General features: G+C 44.1%; 1 protein-coding gene across 1 annotated transcript; it reads left to right on the forward strand.

The window, feature by feature from the left end:
* Positions 1-866: 866 nt before the first annotated feature.
* On the forward strand, positions 867-6,401 carry SRP19 (signal recognition particle 19). Its single transcript, XM_080371247.1, has 5 exons — positions 867-1,060; positions 2,544-2,619; positions 3,603-3,674; positions 4,869-4,980; positions 5,933-6,401. The coding sequence occupies exons 1-5, from the start codon at positions 882-884 to the stop codon at positions 6,064-6,066; spliced, it is 573 nt and encodes a 190-aa protein (XP_080227373.1). The 5' UTR covers positions 867-881; the 3' UTR covers positions 6,067-6,401.
* The last annotated feature ends 8,215 nt before the right edge of the window (positions 6,402-14,616 follow it).

Here is a 14,616-nt window from a genome sequence, read left to right on the forward strand (position 1 = left end):
CTGCAAAGATGCTTTCCAGTTGGGCAGCCCCCAGCACCTACCCGTGCCTGGTGATTTAGTTCCCAGGACTTCACACTTCCCCTTGTTGAACTGCATGAGGTTCCCATCAGCCCATTTCTCCAGCCTGTCAGGTCCCTCTGGATGGCAGCATGATGCTCTGGTGTCTCAGCCCCTCCTCCCAGTATGGTGTCATCGGCAAACGCGCTAAGGGTGATTCTGCCCCAGATCACTGATGAAGATGTTAAACAGCCCTGGACCCAAAACTGACCCCTGGGGCACACTGATAGTTACCAGCCTCCAACTAGGCCTTTGTGCCACCCTCTGGGCTCATCTTTTGTTATCACTTGTAGTCCGCTCCAGGCACCGAATTCATTCAAGGTGCCGTGAAGGTACCATTCAAGGGGCACTGCTGCTGCACTCTGCGACAAGCGTGCGGGCGTGCTCCTCACGTGTGAGCGGCAGAGGTGGCTGCAGCCACCAGGCCTCCCGCCGCCTGCCCTCTGCCAAGGCTGCACAGGGCAAGGAGAGGCCCTCCCTCAAGGCCGTAATCCAACCCCGCCCAGGCGGGCAGCCCGCGCCCCCTGACATGCAGCGAGCTACCGCCGCCACTTCTCAGTACCGCACCATTCTCGCGTCACGTTTCCGCCACTGACCGAGGAGATCTCCCCGTGGGACACCCGACCGCCCTGCGCTCCCTCCCCGCCCGCCTCACAAGGCCCGCCCGCGGCCCGGCCCGAGCCCGCCGCGCCCCGCCCCCGCCCCGCCCTCGCCCCGCCCTCGCCCCGCCCTCGCCCCGCCCTCGCCCCGCCGTCCAGGCGCATGCGCAGCGGAAGCTGCGCGCGCAGCCCGCGGGCGCACACGTTGCGCCTCCTTACAGGGTGATGCGCTTTAGAGACAGCACCACCGGCCAATGGGATTCTCGGACCTGGAGGCGGGGACGGGATTTCCTGGCGAAGAGGAAGAGGGGTGAGGGGGCGCGGGCCGGCGGCGGTAGCGGTGCTGGGGCTGCCGTTGCTATGGCCGCTGCCGCCACTGCCACGTCTCCAGCTGATAAGGAGAGGTAACGCGTGCCGCGCCCTGCAAGGCGGCGACCTGCCCAGCGGGGCCCGCTATGGGAGCCCGCTTGTACCCTGCCTTGGAGCGGGGCGCGGCCGAGGGCGCGCTGGGGACGCGGCCGGCGGTGAGGGGGCGGGTGTCTGCGTGAGGCGGGTCGGGCCCGCAGCTGTAGCGGCGATCCGCAGCCTGGGCGATGACAGCAGCGTGCCGTGTGAGGTGGCCGCCCGCCGAGCGTGCTGTGGTCGCCGTTCGGGGCCGCTCCCGGACGCTCCGTGCGGCGCTGGGGGGGGGGCGGCGACGGCGGGGCCTGCGGGCCTCACGCCGGGCCCTGAGGCGGGGCACCGGCCACCCCAAGGGGCGGCAGTGGGGGCTGATCTGGCATCAGGCCGTGCAGGGAGGTGACTGCCATGCTTGTGGTGAGGCGGGAGGCTGAGATGTGGCGGTGTCAGATTCGGGAGTGCTTGAGGCCGCGCTGCCCTGTTACTCTTTGAGCGTGTCGTGTAAAGCTGAGGCAGAGGCTGTGGGGGTCGGGGCGGTGTGTTGGTGGTTGTGAACGTCAGGAACGAGACGGAAAAGTCCTGTGCGGCACTCTTGCCAGCTAAGCAAGAAGTACTGGCTGGCTCATAAAGAGGAGTGTAGATAACCAAGTGAAAAGCCACTTAGCAGGGGAGGAAGAGTAGGAGTTCAGATGGCTGAGGCTCGTTTTAGAGACAGCAAGAAATGCACCCAGGAAAGCAGAAAGGATTAGTGATCCTTGTCAGTCTCCGACTAACTGAACATTAGTCTGCTTCAGATTATTTGCTCGCTTTTTGCTTCTCTATTTCCTTATGCTGTCATAGCTTTTTAGTCACATATAGACATTTCTAGCTAGTTGGGGTTTTTTATTGTCTAACAAGAAGTATAGTTGACATTCCATCACTCTTGTTCGCTGTATGTGCTTGATAGGTTTCTAAGCCTAGTTCTTCAGAGGCTTTATAACTTAGGCAAATCTGGGTTGTTCTGTGTGTGAATAGGCAAGGGAAGGCAAATCTATAGCAAAAAAAAATAATGCTGTTTCTTGCTTCTATCAAGAACTTAATCAGTAATTAATGTACTACAACCTCATCAAGAAACCTTCTTTAATTCTTTTCAGGGAAATGGATATGTTTTTTTCTAGATTGCAGGGGTTTAAGAAATGGGTCAAAATGCTCGCTTTCAGCCTTTTTTTTTCTTTTTGCAAGATAGGTAGTGCCATCCTTTGTACACACTGTGCCTCAAAAAGTGGTGTCATGCAAGGAACATTTCAGCCAAATGGTCATGCAGTGTCCTGGATAACTCAAAATTGGGTTTTACAAATTGGTCTAGGGAAAATAAGTAGTTGTTCTAAGCTTCTGTGGGAACTTTTGTGTTGTAGCAGTGAGATTTATTTTTTGTTTTGCTAGGGAAATACTGCATAAACAATTAAGGAGTTGATACTGCTTACTAAAACTCACTGTTTTTTCTTGTAGATATATCTGCATTTATCCAGCGTATTTGAACAACAAGAAGACAATAGCAGAAGGAAGAAGGATACCTATAGACAAAGTAATTTTGTGGGTGGCAGGGAAATACAGTGTTTTGTTTTGCTGTGCAGTAGTGTGTAGAGAGTTGGAAAATAAACCTCAAAGCTGTTATCTTTCCAGTCCCCCGTGGCAAGTAGCTCAATAACTGGAAATTACAGTGTATTTGAAGATAACCTAGTGTCAGCATGTGAATTTGGTAGAAGAGCGCTGGGTCTAAGTGTCTGTCTTTCATGTGGGCAGCACCTTTGGCAAGCAGGTGAAGTAATGGGAGGCTAGTGCTCTCAGCCTCCTACATATAAGTAGTTTGCCAAATCTGAAAGCAATATAGAAAAGAATAGCTAGCTAGTGATTGGGTTTTGATGCCTGACTACATATGCCTGTAGTCTGTGACCTGTCCCCTTTGTGGCAGAGTCAGTAGCTGTTGCTTTTTCTGTCCAGAAATAGTGTTTTATCATTTCATTCCTTTGTAATGTTTTTAACAAGCAGCACTTGGAATATAAAGAGCTTTTCTCACTGCTTAGGGTTGGGATTTTTTTTCTGATAATAGCTAAAAATAAAATCATTCTTGAGCATACAAGTTGCCAGTCAAAGATCTATCTACGGGATGCTGCCCTGTGCCTAGAAAGTTTCTACACTTTTGTACTTCAGTTCTTGCTGTGAGTTTGCTGTTGCTGATTCATAGCATCTAGGGGGTTTTATAACTATAATAAATATTATTTCATTTCAATTACTTTTCCTAAGCAATTCTTTTATTTGCTCCCCATCCTAATTAAATCTGTCTTACCTGCTTCTTTGATGTCGTCTTTCTTCTTTTTTTTGAATGGTTTCTAGGCCATAGGTGTGCTCACAGGTGACTTCTACAGTAGTTTTGTCGTTATTTGAAGTACCTTGTCTGTGCCATCTGCTTTTTCTAGTTTTAGAATATAGGGTGAGAAACTGCTAACTCTTGCTGTGTAGGTAGTTAATCACTGAAAAACAGTTAACTGTGACACATTGTTTCAACAGGCTGTTGAAAATCCCACCTCTACAGAAATCCAAGATGTATGTGCAGCAGTTGGATTCAATGTGCTGTTAGAGGTAATTTAAAAAAAAAAAAAAAAAAACAAACAAAAAAACAAAAAAAAAAAACCCACCACAAAAGTGCTACATAACCTTGGTATGTGTCTCTGTTCTTCTTTTGTTAGGTGTTTTCTTACAGATAGGATGAATTACAATTGAGAAGTTTTTATTATCAGCCAAGATGCTTGCTTTGAGTAATAACTGACCGTAATTATGAAGTTAGTGTTGGAATACTGTATGCAAAACAGGAATAACCCAGATCTCTTGAGACAATGCTACTTTTGAAAGATTACTTTTATTTTAACTATCTTTCTGAGGAGACTACTGTAGATGCTTAAAAATGTCAGAATAAAAGCTAAACTTGCAAGTTGCAATTCTGCAAATTAAGCTTTTAAAAAGGCATATTTTTAATGTAAGGTGGTTACCTTTTGGAATGAGTGTCCTCTAGGAATAGGATTCTGATGCTTGAAATCTTCAGAGTCCTTTGGAGTTATGTTTTAGCCAAAGAATGTTAATTTTTTGCTGCAGTACCTGCTTGCTTGTGAGGTGGTTTAAGTTGGTTACTTTCTTAGGGAATGAGTTTGGGTTTCCAGAGAGGTAACTTTTCACTGTTTGTTTTCTGAATTAATTAGTAATTTAAAGAACTACTGAATTTTCTAAAAAGAGTTTAGGTCCTCATTTAAGAGTGTGACTGGTATCCAAAAACCAGTACAAAAAAATCGCTTTGCTTTCCAGAAGTCTAATATATTCCTGTTAGTGCACATCAGCCTGTGAAAATAGGCAGTACCACTAAGAAACCTGTAACATTTTACAAAAAATGAAGGCTATGAGTATCCAGAAGCAGTGAGCCTGGGATTGTGAGCTGTGACTTAGTGTCTGTAGGTGTCCAGAAGTGTTTGTGGGTGTGGAGATGAAACAAAAACCTGTGTCACTGCAGTCCAGACTGGTGGGGAAGCAGAACAGTACCTGTAGTAGGCCACTTGCTTAATTGTTCAGTACTAATAACTGGTTGCAGCAGTGCTGCTGAAAAAGTTACACTGTAGGTTTGGATACTACTGTGGTGCCTAAATGGTGGATGACGCTGTTGGAGGGCTGTGGTTATGGGTTACACCTGTTCAGAATTCCAGGCTGCTGTGACTTAAATTAATTGCCAGACAAATTTTGCAGAAAATTATTCTAGTTCTTATTATAATTTTCTCTTTTGTATGACAGAAAAATAAGATGTATCCTAGAGAGTGGAACAGAGATGTGCAGTACAGAGGTAGAGTACGAATCCAGCTCAAACAAGATGATGGCAACCCATGTTTACCTCAGTTTCCAACCCGTGAGTAGAGTACCTGCATTAGATACTTTATTTGTTGATAAAACATAGACAGTCTTTTTTTATGTTACCAGCTTGTTTAATTGGTTTTTGCTAGTGTAAGTTCTACAACTTTAATTAAATCTCTTTGCCTGTATAACTCAACCAAATCAAGTTGGTGTGTGAGTGAGCACTCAGTGGAGTTTGTAAAAATGCTGTTGTCTTTGATCCTGCTGTTTCTTCAGCAGTTGCATTGGAGGGGGTTGTGTTGTGTGATTGCTATGTTGAACGAAGCCACTATTCTACTGTTTTGTTGACAGATAAAACAGGATTTTGTATTAAAATGGCTAAATTCCACTTTTTCTTGGGTTACAGACATTGGCTAGGCATCACCATGGATGCCAACTGATATAATGCCAAGTTCATTTGAGTTTTCTGCTGGCCATTTTCATAAATCAACAGTGGAGCAGCTCCCTTTAATTAACAAGAATAGTTCATCTTGAATTACAAGTAATTTGGTCTTAAGTGAAGAGCAAGAAGAATGCTGAATCTGAAGTAGCATAAGAATGCTGTTGGTCAGAAGGAGTTGATTTAAAACCATATTCCTGCTGGAAGACAGCAGTGCTTTTCAAAAAATGCAGCTTTTGCCTGATCATTCTGTCCCAGGTATTTTAGGCCATTAAGAGTTGAAGAGAAAGAGTAACAGGAAGGATGTAGATACTTTGAACATTGTCAGGTTATGTTCCAGTCTGCGGTGACATTTCAGTCCTGTACTTCTTTAAAACAAAAAAAAAATTAAAATAAAGTTGCGAAAATTTTTCACAAACTTCTAGCTATGTAGGGGAAGGAAGCAGAACTCCTAGGCTTTGTATCTAATTTAAGAGAAATCTGAAGTGAGACTGAAGTTTCTGACTTTGAAAATTATGCAAATGTTCTTAACACAGTATGCATGCATTGATCTCTTCTGTATTTTTAGGTAAATCAGTGATGCTATATGCTGCAGAAACCATTCCCAAACTGAAAACAAGAACCCAAAAGATGGGAGGTAGTGATCAAAGCCTTCAGCAAGGAGAGGGAGGCAAGAAAGGTAAAGGGAAGAAAAAGAAATGAGCTCACATCTGGAATAATTGTTACTTCACATAGTTACACTTGCAACAAATGTGGATGGACACATTACTTGCTGCAACTTTGAAGTGAAAGATACAAGCAAGAAATGAAAGATGAAGCTGAATAGAACTGTCTGCTTTTCTCAGAACTGGAATGCATGTAGCTGCCTCACATCTGTAACAATAAATCTGTCTTCACACACGACCTGCAAGTTTGAAGCTAGCACCCACTTCTAAAAGTGGAAGAACATAAGCAAATGGGGTGGGTGGGAGAACTATTCTTTCCAGAAGAAATATGCAGCTTTTGATAAATAAAGAAATATTCTTATGCAGACTAGATATCTGAAAACTGGTTGCCTTAGTAAGCCATCTATCAATGCTAGCGAAGTGATTGTCTTAATTCTAGAGGGTCTTTATCACTAACAGAAAAATGTAAATCAGTGAAGTTATGGCTCTAAACTCTTGCTAATAATCTTTCACCACTGTCAAGTGTACTAATAAAGATGACATGGTAATTTTTTAAAAAATCATGAAATACTTTTGAAGAAGTGTTAGTTTTTCCTCCACAGCCTGTGTTAAAGTAGTCAGTGACATATGTTGTAAGGATAATATTGTAAAATTTTAAGACAATTTGAAAAAAGTAGCTCACTTTTGTGTGTTGTATAATATGGGATACTGTATTATCCTATTTTGTGTTGTTGTTTGAGAGCTTAGGAAACTTAGCTTTAATTTTTTTAACTGTTAAATACTATTTCAGGTGTCCGAGGCTTGCAATATCTGATAACAAAATATTTGGGGTTTTTTTCGGGTAGGCCACGAACAGGGACAGAAATTTATTTGGGGAAGATGAGTTAGAACAGCTGCAAGGCTCCTTTGAAGTAATCAAGAAATGTACTGTGCAAGTTTAAATGAGGGATACCTTAGTGTAAGGAGACTGAAAAAGAAGCAGCAGCACCTGTTTTGAGTTTAAAAGCAAAAATCTTGCATGAGTTTGCTAATCCTTACTACATGGAAACAAAGTCAGTTGAATGCTTTCACAAATGACTACTGGAAGCACGTTATCAGGTTATTTTTGATAAACTTTTCATGTGGCAACATTCTCTTTTAGGATCTTGCTTGTTTATCTATCAGGTATGCTATTCTATGGCATCACCTTTTTCCTCACTTTAAAAGACAAAGAGCATTAAAAATGTATCTAGGTGTTTAATGACTATTCTAAAGTAACGAAAATGGGTAAAGTTCTTGATGGTATCCCTGCTCAAGTTACTTGTGCTTGTAGTTTGAGTTTTCTTATGTTCTTGTATTCCTTGTTCCACTCAGCTGCATCTTTTTCAAGTAGATGGTGAGCTACCAGTGCCCCTTGAAGTCGATGCTGATAGGTACCGATAGTGCAACTGCCTAAAGCCCCTGACCTGTGAACAGTTCAGTCAGTTGTACTTCCTGTCTGTAATACCTTGTGTGTTTCTTGTGTTGCGTTGCTTAACAAAGGAGGAGGATGTGCTCTTGTTCTCATTGCAGTTGTACCAAATCCAAAACCTGCTGTGACAAAGTTCCTCTGGCCAGGGCCTGTGCCAGTGTGAGTAGTAGTATGCAGGGTCTCTAAAACAGTATGCCTTAGGAGAAGAAATCTGTGTTCTAAGGCTGAAATTGACCATGGTCATACACAAATGTCTTCAGGTTTTTTTTCAGCTGATGTAGGTTTATACAAGCTACCTTTGGAGTATCTGGCCTTGAAGACACTCCTGATTTTTGCAAAGCTAGTTAAATGGTATCTCTGTGAGTTGATGGAATGCTGTGGGGTAGGAATAGGTGCTTTCTGAAGTTTTTTTTTTGTTACACAAAACAACTGGACATGGCCAGAGATTGTTGGTTACCCTGTAGAGTTAGGGAAGCACTACAAACTTTGTTGCAGTATGGTGCAAAAAAACCCAAGTGAGATATGCAAGCAAGAGAGGAAGATACGCTTGTGATGCAAAAGACTCTTGCCTGCCCACAGATTGTGGGGCTGAAGTTATTCCTGGCTTTTCCTGAGTGCTGAGTAACTTTTCTGAAGCTTGATTTAAAATGAGAACTCTGATAGCTAACTGGTGCAAAATAACTCTGCTCCATGATGTGAAGGGGAATAACACCAGCCAAGTCACGATCATGTTATGCCTAAATATTGTAAATCAGAGCTTTAGACTATTGACAGCTGAAAAATGTGAAGGTTAAGTGTCATGGGATATCTGTTTACAGTGGCCAGAAATTAAATGTCTTAAGAAGTTGTCTGTGCTATGGTGCGTATGTTGGGAAAGAATCTTGGCAGCATTGCTTAACAAAATTTCCCAGTCAAAGAATCCAAACTAGTAAAGCTATTTTAAACTGTAACTATCTTACAAAAATAAACACCTGAGAGAGATTTCTGGAAAGAGTAATACTGTTTCAGTAAGAGCTGAAGTACCTAAAACTGTGATGTAATGAAATTAACAAAACAAGCTCTGCAGATATTTTGGGTGAAGCTGACTTTTTTTTTTTTAAAGCAAATTATGCACTGCTAGGAAATCAGATGATTACCATTAGGGAGCTGAAGTATGATTCTCCCAACTCCTGCCTGCTTATCTCCCCATCTCTAAAGTAATTCATTTGGGTTTGCTTTTTTTTTTTTAATTATTATTTATGGCTTTAGAGTAAGTATACTATGTAAGAAATACTTGTTCCTAAATGAGGCATCACAAAGTTAGACAGTTCCCCCTTTCCTGCCAGAGTTAAGCTTATAAACCAAGTTTCATTTCTGTAATTCCTGTTTTTCTAATGAACTAGATTCCTTAGAAGTTTAAAAGTGAGTCAAGATAGTAAATCAGGTTCTTCTGCAGATCTTTCCCCATCTTCAGCACCCTTCTCTCCTCTTCACCCCTTCAGTGCCTGGGAATAGGGAAGATGGTGAGAGGCCATTGTGGGACCAGGAGTGGAGGAGACAAGGCCACTGTAAAAATGCAGAAACTCAGCATTGAGAACAACAGTGGCAATCAATTAAAAAATGGGGTTTTTTTAGGGGAGAAACAGGGTGATAATGGATGTACTTTTATTTCACCTGTCTTGCTTCTATAGTTTTCTGTGATCATTTGCTTAGTGTAGCTGCTAAAAAGACACTACGGTCCATGGTTTCCTGCAGGTGGCAATATTGACCAAGACGTGCATTGCTGAGTGGGAGTTCACTCTGCACGAGGCAGGAGGGATACAGATATCGAGGTGGTGTCACTCCAGAAGGTACTAGACTAGCTATATGAAAGTATATACTTGTTATTTTGTTATGCTGTTCTTTAGGTACCCAGACAAAGACCAAAGGTTTTAAATAGACGTTCAGAGATCAGAATTCTTGTAACAATCCTTGTGACAATTTCTGGGTCAGCAGTGGATGGGGCGTTGATGCTGCCAGTAAGCAGATCTAAAGACATCGGCAATCAACAAAGAAATGAGTAAAAATGGAAATGAGGCACTGTTGTGAGATAGATGTTTTATTCTTTCAGATGTATGGAAGAAGGCATGTAGCTGCTGTAGCAGAAGCACAACCATGTTTATTCAGCTTTGATGTAAAGAAAGTCAGTTTCAAAATGTTATTTTGAAATGTGTTTTAACTTGGAAAGTGACAATAATGTATGTGAGCATATGTAGTTCTCCACCTTCAGCCATGAAGTAAATTTACCAAAGACCAGCTCTGCAGAAAATAAAAAACTTGCCTGTGTGTATATATTCTTCCTTGTGTGCACTTAGCAATTAGAGCCGCTTAGCCAGAACTCCCTTTTGGAGCAGCATATACATCTGGGATGACCTTTCGTGCTGTACTGAGAGCATGAAAGATGGTGTGGCTCCCTTGTTCCTTCTCTGTGGCTGCCGGTGTAGCTGTGTTGGAACAGAATGGACTGAACTAGACTATTGCAGTTGGAAGGGACTTACACCTATCATCTAGTCCAACTGCCTGACCACTTAAGGGCTAATCAAAAGTTAAAGCATGTTATTATTTTCCAAATGTCCCTTAAACACTGACAGCCCTGGGGCACCCACCACCTCTCCAGGAAGCCTGTTTCAGCCTTTAACCGCCCTCTCGGCAAAGAAATGCGCCCTCACATCCAGCCTAAACTTGCCCTGGTGCAGCTTTGAGCTGTTCCCACGTGTCCTGCCACTGGATGCCAGTTATTTAGCGTCTTCCTGTTACAGACTGGCCTTTGTGGGGTTATTTTGTCTCTTAGGATAAAACAACCTTGCTTGCCAAAGGGGGGAGGTGGGGCTTCTTCCCCAGAAGAAAAAAAGACACAATACAAATACACCCTCTTCATCTATTGCTTTGTAACTTTTGAGCCTGTCGAGTCATTTGGTGACATGACGAAAAGAGCAGAGATCTCAATGGCAGTCAGTTCCCGTAAGCCGTGAAGCAAAGTGGTCAGATGAGGAGGTAAGGCTGTGCTAGTGCATCACCTGGTGATGAGCGTTTCCCAGAAGGGACAAGGAGAGGCAAGGGGAGTGAGTGTTCAGCCTCTCTGGCTGGCAGTTTGCTCTGGCCAAACTGCATTTGGTGCGTCAAATATTCGACCAGACGCAGACGCAGCTGCTGCTGAGGCACAGATCGGATGTGGTAAAACAGTTCCCAAATGAGCCGCCTTTTGCTAAAGGCCCTGAAAAGACGGGAGAACGGGATGCACTGTGGGGGCTGGTGTGAGGGAGATGGGGGAAACGAAGCCGCGGGTCGTACGGGAGCTGGGAGAGAGCAGGGGACGCTCCGCGTAGGAACGGAGCAGCCTGCGCTGCGGTGCTGTTTCTCCCCGAACACTGCGTGTGTCTCCTCTCCTCTGGCAGGGCCGGGGGGGTGGTGGGGGTGGGTGGGTGTTTTGGGTGTGGGATTTCTGAGCTGTGGTGATTGTTTTCATTTTCCTCCAGATAGCAGAACGTAGATGTATCTAATTGAAGGCTTTAAGAATTCTCCTCCTGCAAGGATGCAATAACACGAAAGGGTAGGTATATGAAGTGTTATTTGTTTTGTGGAATTCCATAACCTCGGCAAAGGCGTCAACTACCTGGCCTTCCAAAAGATGCAAAATTCAGAGAAGCTCAATTCTTTTTACTTGACGAGTTGATGAGTCCATGTGGGCAACCGAGGATTTTTTGCTCTGTGGTATCTTAATGTTTAATGGACCAGTAGGAAACCTGTTCTTCAGAAAGCCATGCCAACGTGGTCATACGACTGAGGACTCCCTTAGTGGTCCCCGGCTGCTGTTCCTCAGGTGCTGTCGCGTTCCATCGCACTGCATGTAGAAGTTCTCCGGAAAGGTGAGACTCATGTTCACTGTATTTGCACTGTCACCAGACGTGCAGTTCACAGGAGATAGTGACAGTCTCTCATGACCTACAGGAATTTGTGACATCGTTTTTTAAGACTCTGTTCTCCCTTCTTTCCTTGAGAAAGTTATTGTGGGTTGAGTTTGACACGGGGGGTGGGAGGTGACTAAGGAACAGTCGTACTGGTTTTGTGTTGATTCTCAGACTGTTTAAACAGAGTTGACAAGACCGAGATGCAAACTCAAGACACTCTCATAAATTTGTCAAATTAAAAGAGGTTGTGAGGGTTTGACCTGACAAGCCTTAGTCACATCTTCCTCTGCTTACAAGAATTTCTGTTCTTTGTTAACTATCTGCCTTTGATTTGAAGAGTTGGTTTCATTTTCACGTCACTCGTGGTGATGGTATCATTGTGGGATTTTTAAAATGTTTTTTCTGAGCCTTTTTTCCTTTTTGCTGGATTTGGAAATGTGTAGGATAAAGCAGAAATGGTAGCGGAAAGAACTGCCAAGAGCTGTGCAGCGTGATTTCTTTAGGGCTTTCATGGGACACTAGGAAATCAGCAGGTGAAGAAAAAATGCGGAAATGCCTGTAGCTTGCCATTTTTCCTCTCTCTGTTTCTAAAGATCGCTAAACCTTGATGCTTCCTTACGTGAGCCAGGCTGCAAAGCCTGGGGAGCTGCGCTGCGTAGGCAGCTGCTCGTGCTGCTCGCTGGTGAGAGCAGAGCTGTGTGCCAGGCTCTTCTGTCAGGGCCTGATGCTCTAAACCAGCTCGGCTGTCCCCCGAGATCCAGTCAGGAAGCAGAAGTACTGCCTTGGGAGAGGTTTCTGCTAGTTCCACAGTAATGAAGTTTCAGTAAACCCAGTAAAAACCCTGGAAAGACCTTCTGCCTTCTTAAAGTAGCTGGGTTTCCAGTGTTGAGGTGTGAGGTTCTTTCTTTTTCTTAAGAAATACTGAGGCATCATAGCAGCGCTCTAAGAATCTCTTTATTTGTGTCCGTTTTTATTCAGCACACTGGAGTGCCAGCACAGACCTGGAGCAGGTGTTCCTACCAGCATTTGCACACAAACGTTGTGAAGAAGAGCTAGAGAAGAGCACGGATCGGTGGGGCCAGCCCAGCACCTGCAGGAAAGGACAGCTTCTGCAGGAATTCAGCCGTTTCTACTTGCATCAAGGCAAACAAAAAGATCAAGTCAAGTCCTGTTAGCAACAGGTGGCAGCTCTACTGCAAGTAGAAACCTGACCAAGGAGCACTGAATTTAGCTGCTGGTCAAGAAACACCAGGTTGTAAAGGCGAGAAGTTGATTTAAAGCCTAACTCTTTAAGTTCTGAGAGAGATGTAGGGAATGTTGTAACACTTACCTAGAAATGTTTTATCCCCATTAGTAACAGTGCAAGAACTGTTGAGTAGTATGAGAAATGAAAACTAAGGTCTGTCTCTACTGCAGACCTCATTAAGACTTTCAAAACCCAAGATTTATCAGCTGCTTTTAGAGAAGCTATGTAGCATTTTGTACCTAAATCAAGTAGACTATTAAGTGTATTTATTTATTTGTTGTTATCTCAAGAGGTGAAACTAGATTACACTGGCCACATGACTGCCAAGTACACAGCTGCTGGCTTTTAAAACACAGCACTAGGATTTAGTCTGGCTTACAGGATAGTGCAGTGGGTTTAAGACAGGAATTTTCCTGGTTCCAGCTGGGGTGCAGTTAACTTCCTTCTCCGCAGCGGGTGCAGCTGTGCTGTGGCTGTGCTGTGCGAGCAATGCTGACAGCACACGGGTGGGTTTGGCTGTGCCCGGGTGGTGTCTATACTCAGTCAGGGACTTCTCAGGGTCTCAGGCCCGGCCAGCGAGAGGGCTGGGGGGGCACGGGGAGCTGGGAGGGGACACAGCCGGGACAGCTGGCCCGGGCTGCCCAAAGGGATAATCCACACCATGGGGCGTCATGCTGAGTATATAAACTGGGGGAAGAAGGAAGGGGGGGACATGTGGCATTATGGCGTTTGTCTTCCCAAGTAACCATTACGCGTGATGGAGCCCGGCTGTCCTGGGGATGGCTGAGCACCTGCCTGCCCGTGGGAAGCGGTGAATTAATCCCTTGTTTTGCCTTGCTTGCACACATGGCTTTTGCTTTAAACTGTCTCTATCTCAACCCACAAGTTTTCCCCCTTTGATCTTCCAACCCTCTCCCCCATCCCACTGGGGGGGGGGGGGGGCGGGGAGTGAGCGGCAACGTGGGGCTTAGTACCACGGCAGGAAAACAAGACAAGAAATTAGACCACTGAAATGGTGAGTCACTTCAAAGATTTTACTCACATCTACAACTTTGCTGTAAACTTCATCCTCTTCGGCACATCCACTCATAACAAAAACTTGTCATGGAATGATTAGCTGTGGTATTTTACATTTTCCCCTGCAAATGACAAACTGCACAGAAAATAATACACAGCGGGTCCCATGCTTCCCTATCCAAGTTGACAGATGTGTTTTCCAACATGAAGCTTCAAATGCTTTCTCTTAAGACACTTACATCTCTCCTTATAAAACAAAAACAAAGTTAAAACTGACCTGCTGAGTTGCACTGTGTGCTCCATTCTTTGGCAGTTCTTGCACCTGAAAGATTACAGTGAATGTTTATATACCAACTTAATGCAGAAAGCCAGAAGTCTATTTGAAAACTAAATCTTTTGAATTTAAGTTTGTGGACCAGAAATCACTTTTTACTGCATCAAAAGCTTAAACTTACCTTCTCCATGTTCTGTGAGTTAAGAATTGTCATAGCATTACTGCAAGGTTTAAAGAAAGTCAGGAGATAAGAACAGTGTGATTTCAGTAATTCATGCTGAGTTTGTTGAAAATACTTCGGTGTGAAAGACTAAATACAGATTCAGATCTAAAAGAAATTTACTCTTTTCCAGTGAGTGCAAAAAGCCTTTATTCTCTTAACAACTTTTGTTGCATTCTTACTGATTGGTCAGGAATATTTCAAGTAAGAACAACAGCATCTCCATTCAAGAAGTTTCAGTGCTCACGCAGACTTGTTCTTGGTACAGTCAGAGGAGACTGCAGATTTATGAGCAGAAAAATCTCACAGAGGCTTAGTGCATTCCATTAATGATATCGTTCAGGGACTGACACGCAAGGTGGTTGTATTTCAACAGGACTTCAGGAAGAAGTGTTTGTAATGGTATCACCCCTTAGTGAAAGGTGGTTTGTGCTTTTGAGTGGGATCTTAAAAG

This window comes from Falco punctatus (assembly GCF_963210335.1).
Source record: "Falco punctatus genome assembly, chromosome: Z".
Taxonomy (NCBI): Eukaryota; Metazoa; Chordata; class Aves; order Falconiformes; family Falconidae; genus Falco; species Falco punctatus.